The sequence below is a fragment of the Camelus dromedarius genome, chromosome 30 (assembly GCF_036321535.1).
Source record: "Camelus dromedarius isolate mCamDro1 chromosome 30, mCamDro1.pat, whole genome shotgun sequence".
In the NCBI taxonomy this organism is placed as follows: Eukaryota; Metazoa; Chordata; class Mammalia; order Artiodactyla; family Camelidae; genus Camelus; species Camelus dromedarius.
In genome coordinates, this window is record NC_087465.1 from 224,880 (window position 1) to 251,508 (window position 26,629).

General features: G+C 47.4%; 1 protein-coding gene and 1 long non-coding RNA gene across 10 annotated transcripts in view; one reads left to right on the top strand and one right to left on the bottom strand.

Annotated features, from left to right (window-relative positions):
- The window catches only part of SPIDR (scaffold protein involved in DNA repair), a 258,654-nt gene that overhangs the window by 207,864 nt on the left and 24,161 nt on the right, over positions 1 to 26,629 (top strand). For all 9 annotated transcript variants that reach the window (XM_064480799.1, XM_064480800.1, XM_064480801.1 and 6 more), the window contains 4 exons: positions 7,209 to 7,349; positions 20,792 to 20,879; positions 21,692 to 21,835; positions 21,929 to 21,988. In XM_064480799.1, the coding sequence (XP_064336869.1) occupies positions 7,209 to 7,349; positions 20,792 to 20,879; positions 21,692 to 21,835; positions 21,929 to 21,988 (433 nt within the window). The remainder of the gene's footprint in view (positions 1 to 7,208; positions 7,350 to 20,791; positions 20,880 to 21,691; positions 21,836 to 21,928; positions 21,989 to 26,629) is intronic.
- LOC105095926 (uncharacterized) lies at positions 7,517 to 24,658 on the bottom strand. The gene is made up of 8 exons (XR_837798.3): positions 22,326 to 24,658; positions 17,640 to 22,136; positions 17,310 to 17,489; positions 16,139 to 16,447; positions 12,340 to 12,546; positions 11,019 to 11,218; positions 9,309 to 9,637; positions 7,517 to 7,821 (listed from the first exon to the last, which is right to left on the bottom strand). It is a non-coding gene; the product is annotated as an uncharacterized LOC105095926 (long non-coding RNA).

The following is a 26,629-nucleotide window of genomic DNA, read 5'->3' on the forward strand; positions in this document are numbered from 1 at the left end:
GTGGACGTCTTCCCGCTAACTCATGCTGAAAAGATCAGCAGCAGGATTAGCTGTTTACTTTAGGAGGCAGGCTGCTTGTTTTCCTGGAGGACACAGTGTCCTGCTGGATCTGGTTTCCTGTCCGCGTGCGGCTTGGAGCTGGGAAGGCCCTGCCCCTGGCGCAGTCTCTCGCCCGCCCCTCCCCCGCCCCCCCCCACCCCATCCAGTCCAGCCCCCTCCCCAGCCTTCCTTCCCCTTCTCTCTCTGCTTTTTTCTCACTTCATCCTCTAAGTTCTTTCTTAAACTGAGGCTTAGGAAGGGATTCTAACATGCAGAGAAGAGTCCTTGTTGATCTTCAGAGGCTGCTTCAGTTGACACTGACCTAGAATAAAACAGCCGGACTGACTCTGATTCCGGGAATTCTTGGTGGACTGCTCAGAAGTGCTTCCATGACGCGTGTAAACACCCACATGCCACTGCTCTGCTTCTCTCGGAACACAAGCATCCACACACACACACACACACACACACACACACAAACACACACACTCGTCCACTGCTTCTCTCTTTCCTTAATTTATGTGTCTGTGATACCAAGCCAGTGAAAGAAAGAAGGGAAAAATAAGTATTTTTGAAAAGTTGGGGAGGGGCATTTAAAGCTTCAAAGAAAAATTAAATTACAGCCTTGCTAAAACCTTCTCAGTGAATCAACGATTTTGATTTTCTTATTCCTGGTGCTTTGTTCTTTACTTTCACAGGTTAACAATGCTTGCATTTGAGGAAATTTTAAAGTATTCTTTAATTAGCATATGTGACATTCAGCTGGTAAGAGAAGGAAAGAAACTAAAGACAAATATTAACTCCACGATGGACTTTGTACTTCCAGCATGATGTGACTGGGATTGGACCGTGAACCTCTTACCTGTGTTGTTGTATGTTGCCGGCCTCGTGCTGTGGAGTGTAGTCTCCTCTGGCACCAGCTCCCCTGCGTTCTTCCAGCATCACCCTCGTGCCTCTGACAGGCCGAGGGCTCTGGGGATGAGACAGGAGCCCCCTGGTGTGTAAATGACTCTTGATTGCTTCACCCAGAGAGGAGCTTTCCTTATGGCAAAACTGTAGGGGCCAGGTGGTGAGTATGGCACCACAAGGCCGATCACAAGCTGGTTTCCCAAGTGAGGACGTCCTTTCTGTGCGCGGGGCACCCCCATGCTGCCTCGAGCATCTTTCTCAGGGCCCTTCACGCGAGCGATCAGCCCCTTCACGGAGTTGTGCACACCTGCTTACCAGCAGGTGACGGGAGGAAGCCACCTTCTTGTCCATTAACTGCATTTGTAGCAAAGTGGTGGGCAAAGGGAACCAGGATTCTGAGCACAGATTAGGTGTGGGCATTTAGCAGGGGTGAGGCCAGTTCAAGTTACCAAGGCTGGATGGCTCGAGGGCTAAAGCTCCCAGCACCCCTTCCCTGGCCAGCCACCATCTAGCTCCTCGTGCTTAAAGTCATGCCGGTGGGGGGAGGATTCTATTTAGGGGAAGATCTGTGTTTTAGGCACGGGTAGAACACTGATCTTAAATAAGTGCATTTTACTTATTTAAGACAGTTACTCCGAATGTTGAGTGGCAGACTCTGTCTTGTGGGACAAATGCATTTTCGAGGCCCTTACTCTACCACTGACACCCCTTACTCCTTGTGAGACACTGTCTGTTCTGTTCTAGCATTTTTCTGAGGTGACCACTTCTGAATGCAGCCAGCTCCCTTGTGTGCCGCTTGCAGGCGGGGTGCCGGCAGCGGAGTGTGTGGCACTGCTGAGCATCGGGCATCCTGTCCTGCGGTAGGAGGGGGGTGGATACACCCACCCTGCTTCCCGATGCCAACCCACCGATAACTTTAAAGCATCAAGCCCCTCATTTCCCTGTGCCTGGCTGAGCTCAGTTCATGTTTCAGAGGCTGTTGAGGACAGTTCTTGAGTCGGCAGTTGTCCTGCTGAGCAAGGCCACACGCTGCTCCCGTGGGCCACTGCCTCCTGAGGGTTAGAGTTGCCCACACTGACTCAGAACAAGGGAATCGGAAACGCCTCCAGAGAATGACCCTGGTCTGCAGGGAGGAGTCTCAGTCAGGAGCTGCTGGTGGTGGAGCAGGCCTGGGCCAGCCCCTGTTCCCTGTGACTCGGGGCCGTCAGCTCTGTCCTTGCCACCTCTGGGACAAGGCTCTCCATCATCCTTGGGGTCCACGGCTGCTCTATTCTCTGAAACGAGCCGGCACCTGGGCTGCGTGTCCCTGAGGCTGCCCCTTACCCTCCACCCACCTCCTTTAGACATCTTGGGCCAGTGTCTACTCTGACTGGCCCTCACCCATCCCCCAAGACTGCTTGCTTCTGTCTGCCTGAGATACAGGCCCACATGCTGACTGGGGACGGCACTTGTGTGTGGGCCGGGCCACGGTATGACCCAGCAGGCTGGCGCCTCACCATGCATGCTGACCCAGTGCTGCCAGAGCTGCAGGCTTCTCGAGACAATGGGAAATTTGAATTTCATGTAAAATCTCCCAGTTTTTCATATTTGCTACTTTTTTTTTTCCTTTTAATTAGCACCAAAGAAGATATACCGGCCAGCAGAACTTGACCTGTGAGCACCTTGCAGCTCTGCTTTGCATCCATTAGGGCAATGAACTCACACAGGCCCCAGGAGGCTCTGAGAGTTCTCTGTTCAAGCCTTCCTCCTCCCCATCCTGAGGGTTGTAGGTCTGAAACAGAGCCTTCTAACTAACACTCCTTAGTGTCCGCACTGCACAGGGCCAGCGATTCACCACCCGGCCCTGTCAGGTCCCCCGCACAGGCCCCTCCCCATGTGTCCCCCGCACAGGCCCCTCCCCACGTGCCCACCAGGTGATGCCACTGCCTCCCCTACCCCCGTTTCCTCCCCTTTACAAGTGCTTCTCTTATTTTTAATTTTTTCTAAATATAACTTTGACTTTAACTTGAGAGTAATGCATTGGAGTCCCCACATATTAAAGTATTTCCCCTTATTACCACTCTCCCCTGTCTTCCTTTTCTTTCCTTCATACTTCTAGCCTTCTTTCAACTTCTCGAACATGGGAAAAGCTTGTTATCATCGCAGATTCTGTGTGCGATACTGTCTTCGCTGAGCATGCTTCTCCGCCTTGTGCTCGGTGGGCTTCTCTTTCCTCAGGACTCAGCTTAAAGATCACCTCCCTGAAGACCTGGCTGGGCCATCCCACCTGTGCTTTCTCACAGACACACCGTGATTTCCCGCCTACATCCGCCGCCTATGACTCTGCATTCACTGGTGCCAGGCCTTTGCCTAGGCCACCTGCACAGGGCCTGGGCATGGCGGTCCTGCTGTGTTAGCACATAGACAGACACCCCAAGGGTAGGGTGCTGTCGGGGGCACGGTGACAACCCCGTATGTGCCCCTGTCACCGAGAAGCTCGCGACACTGACTTTTCGGCTCTGCATCCTGCAGGCCTCACTGCATCAAGTGCTTCCATGTCTGACCCAGCAATTCTGTTCTTGGCTCGTTTCTTGTGTCCAAGCAAGTCAGATTGTCTTTTAGGAAAAAAAGAACAACTCACACTGAAGTCTCCAAACTCTGAGAATCTGCATGTGCTCTCAGAGCTTACAGATAATGGCTCCAGAGGTATTGTGTGCTCTTCCCTGGCACAGGCTGGCCTTCCACAGGGCCTTTATTTCTAACGGAAGTCAGTTGACACAAACAGAAGACTGACTTCCGGAATAGCACAGTGGAGACGCAGTGGGTTCTCTCCTTGGCAAACAAACATTTTAACTGGAGAAAACTATAAAAAAAATAAATAAATAAAACCACGTAAAGCCTCTGGAAACTAGCCTAAGATCATACAGCAGATGGAGCAGCCACCCATCCACGGGATCGAGAACACCCACTGGATCTCAGTAAGAGCAGCGAGTCTATGGCCCTGATCCGCCACCGCTGCTCTGGGGCTCTGATCCAGGGAGCACAGCCAGGGCCACAGCCCCGCCCCTCCTCCGTTCCCAGTCCAGGCCCAGTTTCACTCGAGGAGGGCCGTCCCGCAGGATCCCTCGTCCCCTGGGCCATGTTGCGGAAGCTCCACCCCAAGTGCAGTGGGCCAAGAACACTGGCCCAGATGGCCTCCCCCAGCTCACCCACAGGGCAGAAGTGCCAGGCGGAGAGGCCAGCCCAGAAGACCAGTGCTGCCACCACCCCCAGAACCCACTGTGGAGCGGAGGCAGGATGCTCTGCAGCAGTAAATAACTAATCGGTGAGCAGACAAAAAAGAGTGGAGACACAGAAAGTTTGAAAAACGTACTTAAGCAACTGACTAACAAACCATGTACAAAACCCTGTACTTAACAGTGAGAGCGTGTGCATTCTTATTTGAAACTGTTGTAAAAATTGATTATGTGCTGAGACATAAAACAAATCTCTACAAATGTAAAAGAACTGTTATGGGAGAGAGATTCTCTCACCTTAGGGCAATTAAATTAGAGTTAATAACAAAAATTTGTGCATTTTAAATCCTTATAGAAAAAAATGTTTTAAATACTTCCAAATAACTCATGGATCAAAGAAGAAATAATAATGGATATTTAAAAATACCTTGAATTGATTAATAATAATAAAAATACTAAATATCAAAACTTAATGTGATGTCATTAATTTGCTATTTAGAAGAAATTTTATAGTCTGAACAGCTCATTTTAGACAGAAGGAAGTCTCAGAATTAATGAGCTGAGCCTCTAGCATAAGAAACAGTTTAAAACCAATAGAACAAATACAAAGAAAGTAAAAGGGAGGAGATTATAAACATGAGTAGAAACTGATAACATAAACAAGGAGACAGTGGATAAACAGAGCTGAGAGTTCGTTCTTTGAAATGGTTAATAATCGTTCTATGGTGAAACTCAGAAAGAGAAAGAAAAGATATGAATAAATAACACGAAAAAGGAAAAGGAAGAGTGTCAGCCTCACCAGCGACTAGTGACATGGGAAGCGGGTGTCGTTCCATCTATGTGATAAACTTGAAAATGTAAACAAAAGGGACAAATCCCTAGGAAAATATACTTTGCCAAAATGTCTCAAGAAAAAAATTAGAAAGCCCAAATAGTACAATTCTCATTTGAGAAACTGAGAGTTAAAATCTTCCCAGGACAAGAAAGCACATGAGTGAGATCATTGTATTACTAAGTCTTTTCAAATTGTCAAAAAACAGGTCACTCAAATCTTATACAAATTTTTCAAATAAAAAAGGAATCCCTCTCCACTCATTATACGAAGCTGCTATAAATAATCTTGATACCAAATCTAATATGAGAAGTAAAACTAAAGGTCAAGTGCTACTCACGGGTATAGATACAAAACTCCTACACAAAATGTATGCTGTAGGGTCCTGGCTCTCTCTTGGGAGTAGAAAATGTGCTCTAACACTAGGGAAACTAGTTGTCGTTTACCACGTTAGCAAAGGTGATAAAAACATACCATTTCCATTAATACAGAAAGTGCATTTTATAAGCTCATTCATGATTTTAAAAATTTCTCAGCAAACTAGGAATGTCTAACAAAAAAAGAAAAAAAGCCTAGCAAGCATCATTCTTACCTGTGAAACACCAAAGACACTGTCTGCAAGACGGAGAACAAGGTAAGATGCCTAGTGTCACTGGCTTCTTCTCAAGGTCACATTGAAGTCCCTGAAGGGCAGTCAGAACAGAAAATAAATAAAAAGCGTAAAGCGATCATCATGAGCAGATGAAACAGCTTCCTGGACCTCGTTAGAAGTACCACGAGCAGTGAGCGAGATTGAGACTGGTCACAGGAGCTGAGCAGACTCTGCACGCCAGCTGTGCTCGCACCAGCATCGCTCGGCCACAGGCAGGACACCACCTAACATAGCACACAACCATAGGGGTCCAGCCACAAAGAAAAGATGGATGCACACGAACTCTGGAGAAAACTGTGATCTGAAAACTGGCCTGAGTGCCCCCGGGGCGGGGCCAAACCCAGGGCCACTTCCTGCTCATGCAGCTCTGGAAGGTCTTCCCTCATTCCTACGGTTAAGTGAGAATGTTGACAGTTAAGGAACTTCCCACGTACCAGGCTTACCCGTGTGGTACTGTGTTCCCTGGATATGATGCAATGTGGGAGACGTCTCTGGTGATTCAGGAAAGACGAGTTAATCGTGGGCCCTTTTCTGTGCAGACCTGTCACATCAGCAGTGACTTAGGAGACAGCACCTCCCGGAGCTGGTTGGGGCTGCGTTGAAGGCCAGGGCTCCCAGCCAGTGGGGCCAGTGCCCACCTCAGGCCTGAGCCGGCTGTGTGAGCAGAAGCGGGTGGGAAGGCGTGAACGGAAGGAGGAGGAGGGTGGTGATAACTGGTCTCTGGAGAGACAAGTAAACAGGACCAGTCTTCCTCCATCATCTGGGATACAGGCAAACGTCAGAACAGACTTAATGTGAAGGTGTGAGCCCGTTCCCCCTCCCCCTCTCAGCACAAGCAGTCAGAACTTCTCTCTAGTTTCACGAGGCAGATCTGGGGACATTTCTGTGCTTATCTTGACTTTTGTGTATTTTGACAGACAGGAACACTTGCGGAGCAGAGTTGGGCAGGTGTTAACTCCTGGGGTGGGAGCGGCTATAGGACCCTCTCCCAGCAGAAGACGGAGCCTGGCCCTGTGGCTGTGCCTTAGCCTCTCAAGTTAGAGCGGGGCAGACACCAAAGCACTTCCCTCCGAGAGGTTCTATGTGACACAGCGTGGCAGGGGATGACAGACGACCTAGTCAGTTCGTCCCTGCCCTCGTGCAGCCCGCTGCTTCAGGCAGGACGCTGTCACCAGTGGCCTTGATGTTTTGTACGGCTGTTGGGCACCTGTACAAAACCTCAGGGTTTCTGCGACCGCGGACAGGATGAAATGGGAAGAGAGGATGCTCGTTTTCCGGGCAGCGGTGATGTATTTGATTTGAGAGGTGCTCTTCTTCTTGTGCCTTTAAAGTGCACTGGTCAGAGTTCTGTCTCCTTCTCTGTTTTGTGGATGGATAGTGACCCAAACCTACAAGTACAAATCTACAAAGTGCACGTTTCCACTCAACGGTCCTTCACCCCAGCACATCCATTTAGGAAGGTGTTTACAGTGGATCCCTAGTGAAGGAGAAGAGATTTCTCATCTTTGTCCTGAATTAGAAACTGTCTCCTAAAAGGGCAAATGTGAATGCTTTTTTATAGAGTTTGCCTTCTCGTGCAAGATGCCTGCGGACTATTCGGTGAGGTGCACTTGGTCGGCATGGCCCTGAAGGACAGAGCGCTGGAGGGGAAGTCCTGCAGGCTGGCGGGACTGAAGGTTCTGCGGAAGGCCACCAGAGGAAGGTGAGAGCCCTGAGTGCTTCCCATCTGCTACAGCAGTGTCTCTAATTTTAGTTCTAAAGAAAATAGACTAGAGTCTGCCTGTAAAATGAGGCTACCGGTTGTGTGGAGCCCATAAAGTCTCTCCAGGAGAAAACGTGTGACGGACAGCAAAAATAATGATGCAGGTGTAATGATTCACAATTTTATTAAAATTAAGACTAAAAATGTTAAGTACATGTGTTTTAATTCTAAAATTTTTCTGTATATTTTGTTGTCTATAATAATAAGGCAGCTTGGCATGAGTCACTTTATATAAATGAGAATATAATTTACTGAAAGGGCATTTTATAAGCTTTAAGCAAAACTCTTCATTTGTCATATCTTTTTGCTTTCCATCTCAAGAAAGCTTGTTCTGTCAGGTTTCGTGTTGTTTTGGGAACGGTACGTGGGTCTGGCCCCAGCGGTGGCTGTTCATTCCAGTAACCATCGTAGTCTAGGAATTAGGGAAAAGCAGAAGTATTTTTAATGGAACTGTCCAGTCACAGAGAGAATTAGTGTAAACAGTGTATCTGGGGTTTTCTCACCGCAGCCTCCCTTTCCTCAAGTAGCTTGTCATTTTAGCTCTCTTGATGTTACTTTGTTTAATTACAGTAACTCCTGAGCTTATAACAGTATCTGAGGGAGGAAGAAACCCATTTTGCATGTGTTTGCATGGGTTTTCTTCTGATTTGGAAGCAGTCATTGGTAACCCTCTCTAGGGGTCTGCATGATGACGGTCCGGCCATGGCCCTTCTAAGCGAAGCACTGCCGGGCAGTTCTGCTGCCTGGCCACTGTGGGCAGTACGCTAACCCGCCCCTATGTTGTGCCTCGTCTGACTATCACGTGGCCCTGTGTAGATCCTGGAGCGGTTTATTGACTCGTTTACAGAAGGAGGGTTGTGTTATAATGTCACTGCCTTGTAGATTACGGAGCAGGCTGCCCAGATATTTGGAAAGCATGTCTAGACGTGTGAAAAGCTTAACTGGGTCACAGGAACCTTATCCTGATGAAGGCTGAACCTCATTTCACCCCCAGTTTCAGAGTCACAAGCATCTGGAAAGACTCTGTAGTTGGGGCAAGTGAGTTGCTGCCTTGACATTGTCCTGACGGTGGTAACTCCATTGGGGCCATGTAAGACGTCCCTGCACTCCGGACAAGTCCCCCCCCAGAGCACACCAGGGCGTGAGGGGCTCCCCATCACGGGGGGCCTCAGTGGGGCTCCTCCAGCTGGCAGGCCTGCCCTGTGCTGCAGAGCAGAGGGGCTCCTGCAGACACACTTCCTGCTGGGGGTTCCTCATCGGACTGACTTCGCCAGGCTGGGACCCCGGGGCTCTGGCTCTGTGAAGTCATGGTCTTTAACCGTGATTCCATACAGCCATCTGTGTGCCTAATATTTCATCTGGTTTTTGTGGGTTGCTCTGGAAGCCTTGCTGCTGTCTGCAGTGTTGCCATAGGAAGTGTTTTTTTTTCCATGTGAAATGCACTGAGTATTCGAAATAATTCCTTTACAAGCTTTTGAAACTCATTCCATTTTTAAGTTGGTAACTAAATATTTGATACTTTTTTTAGGTTGGAATTAATCTCTATCTTATATATTTAATTTTATGTTGGCATATAAACATCCAAATAAATATTTAGGTTGTCTTTTTGTTCCTTTGGAAGCTATAATTCTTCAAAACAAATTATTAAACAGTTTAGGAATGCTGGATGTTATAATTGCCTGTTAGTGATATCATCCATTGTCAGTCATCCATCCACAGCCCAGTAAACACAAGTTGTTTCTTTTTTCCCCCCAAATTATTGTGTTTCATAGCAACTCTCATAAACTTTAACAAAATATACTTCTCATAAATCTTAACAAAATATCCTTACTTCCAAAAATTCAAGCTAAAATGATTAATTATAATTATATAATTCCAATATTTCATACAGAAAATTACTTCTTTGCCAGTTGGAAGGAAGTTTTATGTTTGGGCTAAGTCGTGGAGTCTTTGAAATCCAAGCTACCAGGTTTCATCTGGTCCACCGTCAGAATGACGGAAAATCACTGCTTCCCACGATAGCTTCGGGTGGACTGATGGCCTTGGAGCTGAGCAGACAGACAGACATGCTGCTGGACCCCTGTGCGGGGCGCCCTGCTCTGTCCACCTGCCCTCTCGGGAACTGTTGCAGAAAAACAGCTGTCACATCTTCTGCATTTCTCTGACACATTTTTGGAGTCAAGTGTCCATACTTGATAGGCTGAAGTGAGAAGAGTCAGGAAAAGAGCCTGGATTTAATGGAAAAAACCATTTAAAATGACATGGCTGAGGCTTGTGCTCTGCCTGCTCCCCCCCACCCCCCCCCCCCGAGGACTCGTTGCTGTTTGTCCAGTGACTGAGGCACGTCCCTAGACCTTTGTCCTCCCAGGTGGCCTCTGCAAACAGTTTAGAGGTCAGACAAGCTGAAAACTCACATAACGTTGGTGTCATAATTCTGTGTGGGAGCTGCATCTTTTTATTGCTGATTATTATGCCGCTGTGTTTATGCAGTAGAGTAACAGGGAGGGGAAAACAAATTTCCTGGAATATGTGAACCCTCTAAGTATGGAACATGTAGCTAAGCAGATTTTTTGCGGGTGAGGGGAACCTCTTTCAGTTCAAAATCCTGCTGGTATTTATGTCCCAGCTTGTTGAAACAAAAACCACTCATCTGTCTAAACTATGTTAGTAATTTATAGGTACTGTTTTATTTAGGTCTCTCACATGGCCCTTCGGGGGTGAGTACTGGAGACTGCTGAGGGGTGTTTAGTCAGCACTCGCTGTGTGCAGAGGGGCCACCTGAGTGCTGAGAGTGACAGGGAAGCACGTAATATGGCCCTGACCTTGCGCTGTCTCTGTTTGATCTGAAGACTAGACCTGCCCGGGGACAGGGCAGTTGTTTTTTAAGTGATGGAATCTTAAACGGCTGGTCTCAGGTTTTGTCAGAGGAGTGAGGAGAATGTTTAAACATCTTGATCTTGCAGAAAAAACAATTTCTCCTCAGATTGGGAAGATGTCGTCTGTGAAGACATAAAAGCAGAACTAGGCGGAAGTGTAACTCACTCGTTTTTTTCTTACATACTTGGTGATATATTCCTGGCTCGTTGTTGCTGGGCTAGATTCTTGGGATTTATCTGAACCAGAACACACTGAAATAAAAGGTCAGCTAGATAAAGCCTGAAATCCTATTATTATGGGTTCTGATTCTTCCAGGAGAAAATTAGGGCCCTGTGAGTTTTTAAGAGAGGAGAAGAAGAGGTACTAAAGATGAAAATGGAGTTAGGATTATCCTACTGTTGTAACTGTAATAGATCTGAAATAGAGGGAGAGGTTGGGACAGGGCTGCAAATTTGGAAACTTGTGTAGTAATTGAGGGAAAGAGAGTGAAGAACCAATTACCACTGATTTTTTTTTTTTCAGTTTTCTTAAACTAAAAAAAAAAAATTGTATTGCAGTATCATTGATTTACAGTGTTGTTAGTTTCTGGTGTGCAGCACAGTGATTCAGTTGTATGTGTTTGTACATATTCTAAATCCCGCACCCTGGACTCAGACCCTGGGTCCCCCTCACTAGGTCCAGGAGACGTGCATGAGGTTGTGTTGTGATACTTTATCAAGGATGGGATCCCACCTTGAGGAGGAGGGCCTTGAACAGGGAGGGTGACTGGCCAGGGGTCAGGCTCCACGGTGACTCTGGGCACCAGGGCCTCCGTCTCCTGGGAGACCCTCCTGACCCACATGCTCAGTGGTGCCACAGAGGGAGTCTTCAGGAATCGTCCAGCACAGGTCGTGAGGGTTAGGGTCATTGTCCAGGAATCATCACAGATGCCCCTTCAACAGGAAGTAAGCAGTGGTGAGAGCCTTCCTGGGGAAAGATACTTCAGCAGCAATTTCCTTCCTTTGATTTCTCCTCTTCAAAGAGGCTGCCCTCTTACAGAGACACACTTCTCTTGGGGTTTGAGGTCTAGAAAGTCTTTGCTCATTAGAAATCCTCTTTTAAGGGACATTCTTTAGAATTCTTTCATTAAATTGTTCCTGATAGGTTCACCACCCAGGTTTCTAGAAGGAGAATAAAATGTCACTGAGAATGAATGTCCCAAATCCTGGAAGCAGGGATGCTCAAGAGCACTGACAGGGTGGAGACGCTGGCCCACGTAAAACGTGCTACGGAAGAAAGCCCACAGAGGGTCACACGTCTTGGAGCCCCGTTTACAGGAAGCATCCAGGGTGACAAACTCGTGGTGACAACGCAGGGTGGGTGTCACTGGGAGGAGGGGACAGGGAGTGACTGTGATGGGTGGGGGGGCGCCTCTGGGCTGATGGCAATATTGTGCTACCCGGCAATGTGCTGAATGTACTAAATGCCACCAAACTGTGCATGTTGAAAAGATTAATTTTATGTTGTGTGAATTTCACTTCAATTTTTAAAAAGCGGGGAAATGAACTGATTGCCTAAAAAGTGTTTACACTGACTTATGAAAACAGCTACAAATGTTTCATAAGTCCAGTTGGAGAAGATTGGAACTTCTGGGCATAATTTCACATATTTCAGAAAGACCCAGCTAGGGAATAGGGCTCAGAAAGAAAACACAATTATTTAACTTTAACCATTAAGGTTATTTTTCAGAAATTAGGACAATGATTTTTTTAGTAACATGGGCACCCCTCTAAATCAGTCATACCTTCGTCTTTCAGTGAACAATCCTTAAGAAAACGTTCAGGTCAGTCTACTCTGTTATCTCTGTCAGTGATCGAGACTGAGTAAAGCATACAAAGGGGAGAGTTGGCGATCACAGAAGGCTCAGCACACCCTCCAGGGGTGACAGAAGGGGAGGCGTGAGGACTGCAGACCACCCGAGAGTCCTTTGCACTGTGCAGGCCAAGATTAACCACCTCCAGGATTACCACCCTAACGTTGGTGCTTCAGAAACTGTCGGTAAAAATGCACTCACCCCGTCGGCAGTTAGACAAAGAAGTTCTGCTTTGACTGTGGTCCTTGGCATGTTTCTCTCCCTCCTCAGTCATCTGCTGAGCGTGGGCGCCACAGAGAGGAGTCACCATCCAGGGTGAGAGGCGACCTCCTCACAGGGATGGCTGAATGTCTGATTCGGCTCTGCTGGCGCCGGTGGGCTTCCCCAAGAGGGCCATCAGGGTGTGACCTGCAGGCAGACACCCATGGAAGCAAGTTCCCACCCATAACTTCATTCCCGTTACCTTCTGACCTGAAGTAGAATGCCATGCAGTTAACAGTGTTCAGTAAAGTCCTGACTCATAAATGATGACGTCTGAACCCAAACAAACTGTCCAGTAGCTCTTGGCCATATGAGAATGTAGAATAATTTTTAGTAGCAATCTCACAGGTGGCTCTGACCCTCTGCCTTCCTCCACCACCTTCCCCCAAGGACCGAGGGACAGAGTAGAACCCAGTCAACTCAGCGTGATTGGGCTGTCGGCCCGGCTTACGCGAGGGGACTTGCTGTTAAAAAACAAAAGCCAAACTTGGCAGCTTTGCTGATCACAGAGCAGAGGGGAGAGGGGGCTTCACAACCACTGTCTCTTGAGTTGTGTCTCAGCACATGCCTGCTGTGGTGGAAGCTGACCCCTCCTCCTCATCAGCCAGACAGAGTAACAGTTGAAAGTACAGAGCGAGTTCTTTAAAACAGGAATCAAAGAAACCAGAAGGAAGATGAGCTGATAAAAGAGCAGAAAAGCAGCTACTCCGTATCCCTCCCGGTTAGAAACCCACCCAGTGAACTTCCCTGGCAGCGCAGGGATCCAGAATTCAGCATGGGCAGGACTTTTTTTTTTTTTTTTTTTTTGCTTCTTCATTCATTCCTTCTCTTAGGAATCTCAACACTTCCCTCCTCCTGTTCTTACAAAATCATAATTATTTAACAGTAGGGGCCAGTAGTTTTAAAACTTCGGAACGTTTGAAAAATAGAAATCCCAAGAGGAAGCTCCGTGTTAATCCCAGATCCAGGTGGAGCGGTTCTGCTCAAAACTGGGAGGTGGGCAGGTCGGGGCCGCCACAGCCCCCACCGCGCTCCTCGGGCATGTGGTTTGGGGTAGTCACGGAGGGTTAACTGCTGTTACAGACGTTTCCGGTATCAGTACAGCCCTTTTTCCCCCTCCCTTGGGTCAGTATCCTGTTACCATAGCTGGCATCTTGGAGCACTGGGTGTGTGATTGAGAAGCTGAGTGGAGTGTTCCTTGTTAATCTCAGATATGAAAGACAAATATTTAATTTAAACATGCTCTCATGCGTGTCTTCTCAAATTGAAGACTCTTACACATTTCAATTTTAGGAAGAGTACTCTTAAATTGATAAATTTGCCAGTGAGACGACTGTGTTGGTGTGGGACGCTGAAAGTGGGAGGAAGAAAAGGCTCCCTGTCTCCACAGCCCCGCCCCTCTTTCCTTCAACTCTCCAGTTAGCTGGCAGATTCGGTAGTGTTGTTCTGTTTTTAAATAAAGACCCTGCAGCTCCTCAGATTAAGTAATAACTTGGCCCCACGTGTGTGAGGTGGGCCTGGAGCCAGGTCCATCCAATTCCAGCGCCACAACCAACGTGTAATTACTTCCAGTTTTAGGGGAATTCATTTCTGTAAACTTCCCATTTGCTTTATGGTTGTAATCCCTGGGCCTCGAATCAGAAATCTGATCATTTCTTGTGGGAGGTGTTGATATAGTTTAGATTCTTGGTGTTTTCCAGTGATCTTATTAATAACAGCAGTAAGCCGTCTATGCTAGAATTACCTTGAGTGAGCAGGAAGAGTGTCAGCGTCATGGCAGATAATTGCATGAGTGCTCCAGGTTTACTTGGGGATTTTTTTTTTCTGTTTACTTAGACACTTATTAATGAAAGTATGACTTTTAGGAAAGGTGATTTTCCTTCATATTAAAAGAGAAATAAAGTAAGAGAATTTGCTTCTGTCCCTAGAACCACTGACAGGGGAGATGGTAGGCAGAAGGTCCTAAACCTGGACCACACATTGGGAGAAGCCTCAGACCAGGACTTTCAGCATCGCCTGCAAATGAGACAGTAATACAGCTACCGCTTTCATTGGTTGTTGCTGTAAAAACAGTTACTATAAAAAGCAAAGGGAATTCAGTGATCTCCCTTCCCGCTGGGTGTTCATTCCAGAGTGTGGTCTTCCGCGTCTGTCTTCACGAGCACAAACCTCTCTCTTAACAAAGAAGAGCAGTTTGCTTTTATTCTTCGCAGTCTCTGAGGGTGACCCTCTCCAGTTTTTGCCACTTCACAGCAACAGAGCTCCGTGTACCCGCGTCTCCTTGGTTACTGACCTTTTCCATTAACCTGTTTGTGGGAAATGCACCCAGCAGTGAACGCTGCCTGGTTGTGGAGTGTAGTGGGTGACTGGCACCGCTCAGTGGAAGAGACAGGCGTGCTTGCTCTGGCCCTGAAGCTGCCCCTGTGTGTCCCCCAGTCACCACGGCCCTCCAGTCTCCTCCGTGGTCTCCAGTTTTACCGTTTGTGTCGTGTGTTTGGTTCTGCCGGTGTGTGAACTTGGCACAAGGCCTCATTCCTGCGTGCTCCATGTTGTGCTCCTTCATCCACCAAGGAGGCGCCAGGCCCGGCCACGTGCAGCCCGTCAACCTTGGCTGAGGCCTTCACTGCGGTGTGGGGCGAACCGGTCAGGCTTGTCTGGGTGTTTCTAGTGCAGTGACTCCGGGGGTTCATCTTCATCCCATTTCACGCCATCAATCACAGTCCGTCTGTGCGGTTGTCCAGGCACCGGGCTGTTACAGGAGCGGCTGGAGCTGAAGTGTGTGTCCGTCCAGGTGGCAAGGGGGCTGCTTCACCTGCATTAGACGCTCGCTGTTCCTAGAAGCGGGAGCCCCGTGTCCACCGCTGTTTGTGTGTAGAGTGTCCCTGCTGCTCTGCTTGTGTTCCGCTATCTGGTGTCTTTATTTTTCTGGCCTCTGTGCCTTTCCAGCCTGAGGGTCTGTAGTGGGTCTCAGTGCAGCCTCTGGTTCTGCAGAGGCCGAGGGCCCCGCTCTGCGAGTTCCTGTATCGGTTTCCTCTGGTCTGTCCAGGCCTTTGGCTTGTTGGCCTCGTGGCGCGCCCTGCCTCTGTGTGTGGGGAATCAGCGTACTTCAGCAGTGGTGTTCATGTGTTACAGGTGGCCTGCCCTTCTGCTCTCGTTATTGGCTGAAGTGCTAATTTATCAGAGCCGCCAATCTTTTCCTTTATGGTTAGTGCTTCTGTTTACTTGGTTAAGAGGTCTTTTCACACCCTGAGGTCATGTACGGTGCTTTTTATTTGGGACAGCATGCCCACAGTGGGGCTGCTTGGTCAGTCTGTGACTGGGCTTGTCTTTATGACCTGACAGGCAAGGGTGAATGAACTGTCAAAGCATCTTGAAATGACTGGCTTGACCCACAGGTCTCCCTGGACCACGCCCAGCACAGGAGATGCTGGTTTCCTTCCTGTCCCAGAAATCTGCCTACAGGTGCATGAGATTAACTGGGCACCCAGGAAACAGTAAAATTCAAAAGTCAAATGGGAGTTTATAAAAACAAGATCTACCATTTATCCATGCTGGGTGTGCATGTTGTATGTAATCCTCAAAATAACCTCTCAAAGCAAATTATTTTATCCATTTTACAGATGAGGAACTTAAAGCTCATCAGAGTAAGTATTTTACCCCCAAACCCGCTTTAAAACACCCCAAAAGCAAACCCTTCTTCTCCAGGGGCGTCCTGAAGCACAGTATGGTTTGGTTGTACCTGGTCGTGGGCAGTCCATGCCGAGTGCTCGACAGCAGAGTCTGCCAGCGTTGCTCCTATCCTGTCTTTCCGTCTTGGGGGAGGGGAGGCACGAAGAGGCAGAGCCCAGAGATGGCAGTTTCCCTGCCAGGTGCTAGTGTCACCTCCTGCCCAGGTCGTGACACACCTGTGATGCCGCTGCCATCAGCCGTCTGCACAGGTGTGCAGCTGGGTTTCTTGGCTAGGGCGGGGCCGGCTCTCGGTGAACGGGTTTTGTTGGTGCCCTTCTCATGCCAGCGTAGACAGTCTCAGCAGGACCAACAGGCTGTCCTGGGAAGAGTGTAGGAAGGGAGGGCACTTGATATGTGAAGCCATGATCATAGAACAGATTCAAGTATCAGAGCACACTTGTAATACTATTTGCTAAAAAATACTTATCAGAAATATGGGCTGACAGATTGTGTGTGGAATGTGGGTGCGTCTGCCTCCACACTGGTGAGTGAGTAGACTGTGTGGCATTTTTCAAAGTAATAAGCCCCACCTGGGACAGAGACCAGCCTGAGCCCTGTCCACAGAGCTGCAGAAAGTGCCTGAAGCCGGGCCTCCTTGTTTCCCGAGTAACTGAGCATGTGAGTCTCCTGCCAAGGCAGAACACACATGTGCAAAGAACTTGTTTTACACAAAGTTGTACTGGTTAATATTTTGTATCCCAGATCTTGAGGAAAGAATTCAGATTAGGAAGGACATTTTAAAATATAACCAGCAGATATCCTGTAAAATGGGAGGCATTCCAAAGTTACAAATTTATCTGACATAAATACATAATAAACTTAAGCAGGTTCAAAGGAATAGTGCAGAAGGCTTAATATCAGATGTGTCTTTCATTTCCTTTTGTGAGTTTCTCCAACTATGTACAGCATGAAAAATATCTTCCTGAAATTCAGTGAAGTAGCCTTGCAAAATGTTTAGTAATTCCCCACGTCTGTAAGGCACTGGTGGGATGCTCTTGGAAGAGAATGGTCTCTGGGTCGGAATGCCTGGTTTGATGCCATCACTGTCCAATCGCAGGACAGTTCATCACCCGCACAGGGACCCATCCCATTAGCAGTTACCCCTCCCCACCCCTCAGCCCTGTCCCCCAGCCCCGCCACCCCTCATCTGCGTCTGTCTCTCTGTATTTGCATGTACTGACCGCTGCTCTTGGAGGGAGCCTCTTGGCTTATTCCATCAGCATCGTGTTTTCCAGGTTCCCCCCATGTTGTATCTCAGGTCAGGACACCATTCCTTTCTGTGGCTGCCTGGCGCTCCATTGTACAGAAGGACCCATTCATCAGTTGATGGACATCTGGGCTGTTTCCACTTTACTTTCCGGCTGTTGTGAATAATAATACTGATGTGAACATTCACATACCACTTCTGCGTGGACATAGTTTTCAGTTCTCTTGGGTAGATGCCTAGGAGTGGGGTTGCTGGGTCTCTGCCAAATGTTTTCCAAAGTGACTGCCCCATTTTGCCATCTCACCAGCATAATACTGTGTTTTAGTCACTGATTATCTCCCTCCTTAGCATCTCAAGGCTGCCATGGCTCCTGCCGATTTGTTCGTGATCTCCTTGGCCATCTGGTCATGTCAGTCCAACCTCTGAAAGAAACTCATTTCCGTTATCAAGGCAAACGTTTGTTCAGTTCACTCAAGGTTGTCTGTGTGTGTGTGTGTGTGTGTGTGTGAGACATGCTGCCTCTGGAAGATAGAGGAGGGCACAGAGTGGGGGAAGGGTAGGTGGTGGATAGATCATGAGCAGCACTGAGGTTTAAAGAACAGTTCCAAACTCTTCACAATTACTAAGAACTCGGAGATTTTTAAATGTGGTTATATTGATCATTAACTACTTTATTAGAAATTGAAATGGAAAAAAATTAAGTATTTACTAGCTCACCTAAAAGTCCCAATAAGAAACCCATTGAATAATAATATAAATAGCACTTTTATGAAGAATATTTTCTAAAACAAGGCAACTGTAGTGAGAAGAGTAGCATTGCCTTGTTTCTGCCTTGTTTAATGTCTGGACCAATAGAAGACAGGATTATCATCTCTGCTCCGCATCCTATCTGTTGTGTACTGTGCACCATGTAACCTCCAAAAAATTCCACTGTGCACTCGTGAGAGGAGAACCGGAGTGTCAGGAAACAGTGCTGGCCTTGCAGGCCCCCAAAAGGTCTTGGAGGCTCAGAGTTCCTGAGACTGCATTTCACAAACCCCTGGTCTGAAATATTCCACCTCTAGATAATACGCTTTGCAAAGCTGTGACTACTACGTAGTAGGTGCGGAGACATTAGCAACCACATGGAGAATTTTAGGAACATTTTACACCCAAAATATATGCTTGGTTAAAAAAAAATTCTGAGATCTCTGAGGACGAATTAACTCCGTGAACAGGTTGTGTCCTGTCTTGTGGGTGACCTCACCATTGTGGTTTGAACCTCCTGCAGCAAATTCCACTCCACCCACACCCAGAAGGGAGTGGCTCGGGTCTTAGATTTCCTGCTGAAGGTTGGGAGGAGCCAGATGAGGCAGTATCAGGTGGGAAAAACCCTAAAATAACTAGGGGAACAGGCCACCTGAGCAGGGCCATCAGAGGGGGTCTCTGTGTGCCGGGAGCTTGCCCTCCTCCTCCACGTGACACCTGTCGTCCCCAGGCTTGGTGAGCGCCCTGGACCCCGAAATCTGCGCCAGCCGCAGCCCTGTTCTTCCTCTACTTGTGGGTGTTTCTCCTCTCACTGCCACTCCGTCCTATCACTCTGCTCTTCTGGCCTCTCTTCTCACAGGTGGCCCGCCGTGTGTTCCAGGACGGACCCCCATCCTCTCCTCATAGTGACCGGGAGCATCGGGGGTGAAGGTTAGGGAGCTGCCTCTCTCGGCTGGAGATTGAGAGGTGACATGCCTCATGGGGCTCTCAGTTCCGCGTGCCACTGTCATCCCCAGCTGCCAGTCCCAGGCTCATGCTCAGTCCAGGAGGAACAAATGCCCACAGCCCTGTGCAGCGTGATGGGGAGCGTGGAGTCGGCCAGGCTTGTATGTCAGCCCGTAGAAGGCGTGCGTCCCACGTGGTCAGCTGTTCTGTCTACTTCTGCTGCTGTGCGCCCTCCCTGAGAGCCTGCGCCTGCTCCCATCACCCTTGGCACTGCGAGCTGGGAAGCGGGAGTATCAGAGTCCTGCAGGGAGCAAAGGACGGGGCCAAGAGGTTTCAGGACTGCCCGCAGTGCAATAGGGATATGTAACATTAATTATTAAGGCCACAGGCTTTCTAAAAAGTAAACAACATTATTACACCTTAACATTGTTGAAACTCAAGGCAAAATCTAAGAAGCCTTTCTGATATATATTCGTTTTGTGGGGCAACTAAAACTATTTTCAGTTGTGGTAAAATTACATAGTGTAAAATTTTCCATCCAAAGCATTTTTTAAATTGAGGTATAGTCGACTTACAATGTTGTGTTAAGTTTCTGGTGTACACCATAGTGATTCAGTTATACATATGTATAGATACATATATATTCTTTTTTTGTAGGTTATTACAAGGTATTGAATATAATTCCCTATGCTATACAGTATGACCTTGTTGTTTATCTATTTTATATATAGTAGTTAGTATCTGCAAACCCCAAACTCACAATTTATCCCTTTCCCCCCTCTTCCCCCTGGTAACCATAAGTTTGTTTTCTATGTCTGTGAGTCTGACTCTGTTTTGTAAATACTTGTGTCATTTTTTTAGATTCCACATCTGAGTGATATCATATGGTATTTTTCTTTCTCTTTTGGACTTAACTTCACTTAGAGTAATGATCTCCAGGTCCATCCATGTTGCAAATGGCATTATTTCATTCTTTTTTATGACTGAGTAGTATTCCGTTGCATAAATATACCACAGCTTCTTTATGCAGTCATCTGTCAATGGACATTTAACATCTTAACCCTTTTTAAGTGGCATTAAGTACTTTCACTTTGTTGTGCAGCCATCATCACCATCCATCTCCAGAACTTTCTCATCTTCCCAAAGAGAAGCTCTGTCCCCGTTAAACACTGACCCCTACTTCCCCCAGTCCCTGGCACCCACCATCCTACTTTCTGTCTCTGAATTTTTCTGCTCTTGGGAGAGCTAATAAGTGGAATCATACACTATTTGTCCTTTTGTGTCTGGCTATGTTATTTATTTTAGATAAGTTATTGATCATTTCTCTGATTGTATGAGTAACACATATCTGTTTTGGAAAAATACAGGAAATATATAAACCAAAGGAAGAAAATGCATATCACCTTTAAGCTCTACTCAGATAACCACTAAAGACATTTTTATGTCTTTCAGAGAGAGACATTATACTTTGCTGTCTGCTTTTCATTTAGCAAGGTATCAGGGATATCTTTCCATGCCCTTAAATATTTTCCATATAACCATTTCAATGGTTACATCACATTTCATTCTGCAGATGCCTCACAATTTAATGAACAGTCTCCTTCCTGTTCTTTTGCAGGCAGGTTCTAAGGCCTGTCTTCCTGTCTGTGTACCACTGTCTTCATCGCTCGTCCTGAGTGGTGGCTCCTTGGGCATTCAGCCTGGTGTCTGTGAAGCAGGTGTGCATGTGACCAGCACACTGACCAGGCCTCTCTTCTTTCCCAGGATGGCTGGCCTTTTCAGTTTGATTGACACCATGTGGCCTCCAGTTGTGCCTCTGAGAGCACCTGGCCGCAGCTCGGCCTGTGAAGAGGTAAGCCCATCGCTGACAGCTCCCCAGTCACACCTGCTTGGTATCAGGTGCTGAGCCAGGTGCCACCCCACAGTCCACATCCCAAGAAGCCGGGACCAGTGCGTATAAGCCAGGACAGAGGTCCAGGCCCACTGGCCCGCTTGCAGGTCCAGCCACCACCACACGCCAGGGCACAACCAAGGTCTCAGCATCGCACCGAACAAGACACTTTCAGTCACTAGCAGAACCCGCACTCAGTCACCAGTTGGAGCAGAAACTCCATGAATAACCTCCTGCTTATCCTGGGATTTCCCTTTGCTTCCTTGTCAGATTGTTCCCAGGAGTTGCTCACAGGTAGCAAAATTGACTGATTAAAATGAGTCCCCTGTCTCCATGCTGAGCCTACCCAGCAGTCTGGCCAGAGCTGTTCTGGGCTGTAGCTCCTCAGGCAGAACATGTGCCACCTTGCTTGTGTGGTACCTGACCTGGCACAGGTAAGACCATGGCTCCATCCTGTGCTGGACCAGCTGCACTGTGGTCAGAAATGCCATTTCTAGAGCACTTACAGGGGTGGAGTTTCTAAATGGTGTTCTCAATATACTCTGAAAAGTAAATTTCTAAAACGAAATCTTGAATTGGTCGTAAGTTAAAAAGCACGGAAGTTCTTAGCTTGGTCCCAGAGATAAACAACATAACCCGTTTCTTACATAGCCTTCCAGAGAGGTAGTATGCTTCTGTGAACCAATATGTGTATTAGAGTAGGTTTATATTAACAGTGATTTGAGTCTTTTAACAGTACATTCACGTTCTGCTTTTGTCTTCATTTTAAACAGGAAACAACTCATCTGCCTCCTCCTAGCTTCTGTTACATCCTCTCTGCTCATCCAAATCTGGGACAAATTGATGTAATTGACGAAGACCCCGTTTCTAAGTTTTACCAGCCTCCGGTTCCCCGCTTCTTAAGAGAAATTCTCCAGGTGGTGTTTTTGTTTCTGCCAAGGTCTCAGTTATTTTCTGTGGCTGTGCTGGGGATGGGGGGGCCTTACTCACCGTTCTCAATGCCTTTCCAGACTGATGGCCTCTGTACCCGTTGCAGTTTCTACGCCAGAGTGATTTACCAAGGACCACAGGTAATCAGTCTCCCCACCTCTTCCTCGTGAGGTGTCATGCGGTTCACTGAAGGATAATCTTTCAGAAATTAACGTGAGACCAAAACAGAAGGACAGTTGAGTCCAGTTGTGTCCACTCTGCCCTGAGGCGGTAACAGACCCACTCCTCCTGCGGGGTGGAGACGGGTGTGGGGGGAGCCTCTGTCAGTCGGGTGCTGGGGATGAGCCAGCTGCGCCCCCCTTCCAGCTCTCAGCCCAGCCCTGCGAGCTCCTTTCTGACACAGGCAGTTGTAGGAAGGAAGGAGAAGCTGTAGCCTCATTTCTGGAGTGAACGTAGGAATCTCAGGAGAGTGCTCACCATTTCTGAGAGCTCTTGTGAAGCTACGGGCCGTCCCATGGAGAGGCCGCTGGAAGACCCGGCTCCTTGTGCCCAGCAGGCCCGCTGGGCCGAGACCGGGAAGAAGTAAGTGCTCTCGTCCGGCACGGGCAGTGAGTGCAGCGGGAAATTGCTGGACGGTGACTCACAGCGGAATGACCCTGTGTCACAATCACCCGAGAGCACGCAGAGTTTCCTCTTCTCTGCTCGTGAGTGGTCGTTTTACAGAGAATTCATGCCTCTCTTGGAGTGAGAGGGTGACCAATGTTAGTCCAGGGCAGCGCTCTCACCAGCTGGCCCAGCACCCTGCCCCACAGGCCGGGGACGGCCCCCAGTGAGGACGCACTCCAGCCCCTGATTGCCTCTTACTTCCAGGCTGACTGCACTCCTCCTCCCGCAGGACGCTTAGCACCTGCCACGTGCCCATCACCCTAACCGCACCTCAGGTGGTGAGGCTGAGGCATCAGTGGTTCACAGTGCAGCTGCCACTACCTGCAGGCACAAACAGCCACCTCGTGCTGTCACCCCACTGGCTCCTGCCCACAGCCCTGCAGCCCGGCCAAAGGTGCAGGGTAAAGGAAGCGGTGTCCAGTGCTCATCCCGTGCTCCCCCAGTGGAGGCCCGGGGTAGCCGTCTGCCTCACTGGGCAAAGGAGCCTTGGCTGCGGGCTGGCTGAGAGCACAGATCCCTTCTGTCCCAAGTTTCCCACCAAGAAACAGGCTTCTGTTAGCACAGGTACAGCCTGCCAGCCACGTGGTTGTGTGTGCCGAGGGCTGGGAGCCCAATGGAACAGATTCCTCAATCCACCATGTTTCTTTATACTTCATGTGTTCTCCTTTTGTGGGGAAGAGAATCCCAGAAACCAGCTTCCTCCAGGAGGAATTGGAATAAGACAGGGAGATCAGGATGGCAAAGTGAGAGCACATGGAGCTCACCTCCCCCACAGGCACATCAAGAATACACCTGCGTGTGGAAAAGTTCTCACAGAAGACTAAGTAAAGGCTGGCTGAGGAAACCTGGACAGCCAAGGCTGCAGGGAAGACCCACATGTAATCAAGTAGGGCAAGAGGAAAAGCATTGGGTTGAGACCTGTACCCCTGTGGGGGACTCAAAAGGAAAAGGGAGATCTCAGGGGTGGACTCTCACCCTGGGCCCCCCGTTCCTGGGGTCCTACATGCAGGAGACAAGCCCCCTTGGCTATTTGGAGAAGTTAGACTCCATTCATGAGTGCACGGTGCTGGCTGACCCTCAGGCAGGGTAGAGAGATCTGCCCGAGCAGCAGCTGGATTCCCATGACTGACTGACCATGCACCCCAGCCCAGACCCGGCGAGCTGTACAGCCATGCTCACTCCACACCACATCAGAGCGCTGGGCCTGGAATGGCCAAGACTGGGGAAAGAACCAACTGGGGCTGCGTCTGAGCACAGCTGCAGATGCCTACATAGGAAGGGCATTGACTCTGTAAGCACAGAGGCCCCACGTGCTTCATCACTCCCTCCTCTGGGGCAGAGGTCCTGGTACAGGGAGAGGGAAAACACACACTCAGAGGGAACAGAACCAGCGCAAGCTGGGGATCAGCACTGAGCAGAGAGGCAGTCTCGCCTCATACCCTGCACAGGCCCTGGCTCCTAAAGCACATGCCACACCCCCATCAAGGTGATAGTGGCCAGCACGGCCTGAGGAAAGATGGGACTGGCATCATCATCAGATCCAGCCCTCCCACCAAAATGGGTCCATGCAGTCCGTGTAGGGACCCTCCCACATAAGAACACCCATTCAAGACCAAAATAGTAGCTGTTTCACCAAAATTTATAGAAGCAGAGAAAGTTAAGCATGTGTATGTGAAGAAATGATGGCTGAAAACTTCCCAAACCTGAAGGAAACAGATATCCAGGTACAGGAAGCACAGAGGGTTCCAAACAAGATGAACCCAAACAGACCCACACCAACACTTGTCATAATTAAAACGGCAAAAGTTAAATGGAGTTCTAATGGCAGCAAGAGAAAAGCAGAGTCATATGCAAGAAAACCCCTAAAAGGCTATCAGCTGATTGTTCTGCAGAAACTCTGCAGGCCACAAAGGAGTGGCAAGATACATGTGAAGTGCTGAAATGGGAAAACCTGCAATCTAGGATACTCTACGCAGCAAGATTATCATTTAGGATAAAAGGAGAGAGAAAGAACTTCTCAGAGAAGCAAAAACTAGAAGAATTCATCAATACCAACCCTTCCCTAAAAGAAGTGTTCTCTAAATGGAAAAGAAGTAAGACTCTATAGGAAAGGGAAAATCTCACAAGGAAACACAAATATATAGTAAGGGTTGAAGATTGCTTAAATAAGCCAGTACGAAGACTAAAAGACAAAAAAGTGTATAAACAGTTGTAACTACAATAAACAATTAAGGGAAAAGCGTGAAGATGAAAACATGACATCAAAAACCAAGTATGGGGGAAGGGAGTAAAAAATGTAGATCTTTTAGAATGTGTTTGAACTTAAATGACTGTCAGTTTAAAACAAGTAGATATAATTATGCGTCAACATATATGAACCCCATGGTAACTACAAATCGATTTACCTACAAAACACCTACAATAGATACACAAAAGCCAAAAAGAAAGGAACACAAGCATGCCACTAAATATAATCATGAAACCATAAGAGAAGAAACAAAAAGAAAAAAGTGAACGGAGAAGAACTACAGAAACAATCAGAAAGCGTGTAGCAAAATGGCAGTAAGTCCACACCTATCAGTAATTACCTTAAATGTCAGTGGACTGAATACTGTGATTAAAAGACATAGAGTGGCTGATTGGATAAAAAAAACAAGATCCTTCAGTGTGCTGCTTACAGGAGACTCACTTCAGGGCTAAAGACACACAAACTGAAAGTGAGGAGATGGAAAAATAATTCATCCAGATGGAAATGGCAAGAAAGTGGGGGTAGCAATACTCATATCAGACAAAACGGACTTTAAAACAAAGGCTACAACAAGAGATGAAGGAGGGCGTGATACCAGTACAAGAAGATACTACATCCACTAACATGTACACACCCAGTATAAGCACACCGAAGCATGTAAAGCAAATACCAACAGACACAGAGAGATTAACAATAATACAGTGATAGGAGGGGACTTCAACAACCTACTTACAGCAACAGACAGGTCACGCAGACAGAAAATCATTAAGGCAACAGTGGTCTTAAGTGACAGAACAGACCATTTGGACTCAATAGGTATCTATGGGACATTCCATCCAGAAACAGCAGGACACCTTTTCAAGTGCACATGGCACATTCTCTAGAGTAGCTGATGTGCTAGGCCACAAAGCAAGTCTCAACCAATTTAAGAGGATAGAATTAGTATCAAGCATTTTTTTTCTGACCACAACAGTATGAAACTAGAAATCAGTTACAGAAAGAAAGATGGGGAAAGAACGAACACGCGGAGACTAAACATGCCACTTGAAGGAAAAAAATGGATCAAAGAGGAAATCAGAAAATACCCCAAGATAAATGAATATGGAAAGACAGAACCCCAGAATCAATGGGTTGCAGCAAAAGCAGTTCTAAGAGCAAAGTTTATAACAATGCAGGCTTTCTCCGGAAACAAGAAAAATTTCAAACCTACCATCTGAAGGAATTAAAAAATGAAGAAACAAAGCCCAAAGTCAGCAGAAGGCAGGAAATAATAAAGATTAGAGAGGAAATAAATAAAACAGAGACTATAAAAAAGCCAAAGAAAAGATTAATGAAGCCTAAACATTCAGCCAGACTCACCAAGAAGAAAAGAGCGAGGAGATGAGAAATGAGAGAGGAGAAATAACAAGCAATACCACAGAAATATTGACAGAAAATACTACAAAAGTTACATGCCAAAAAGTGGACAATCTAGAAGAAATGGGCAAATTCCTGAAAACATATAACCTGACAAGACTGAGTCAAGAAGAAAGAGACAATTTGAACAGACCAATCACTCGTAGTGAAATTAAATTTGTGACCAACAAAACTTTCAGCAAACTGAAGTCCAGGGCCAGAAGGCTTCATAGGGGAGTTCTAATCAATATGTAATGAAGAACTAACACGTGTATTTCTCAAACTATTTCAAAAAAATTCAAGAGGACAGAACACTCCCAAATTCATTCTGCAAGGCCACCATTACCCTGATACTAAAACCAGACAAAAACACTACAAAAAAAGAAAATTACAGTATCTCTGATGAACATAGATGCAAAATACTAGCAAACCAAACTCCACAATATAAAAAAAGGATCATGCACCACGATCA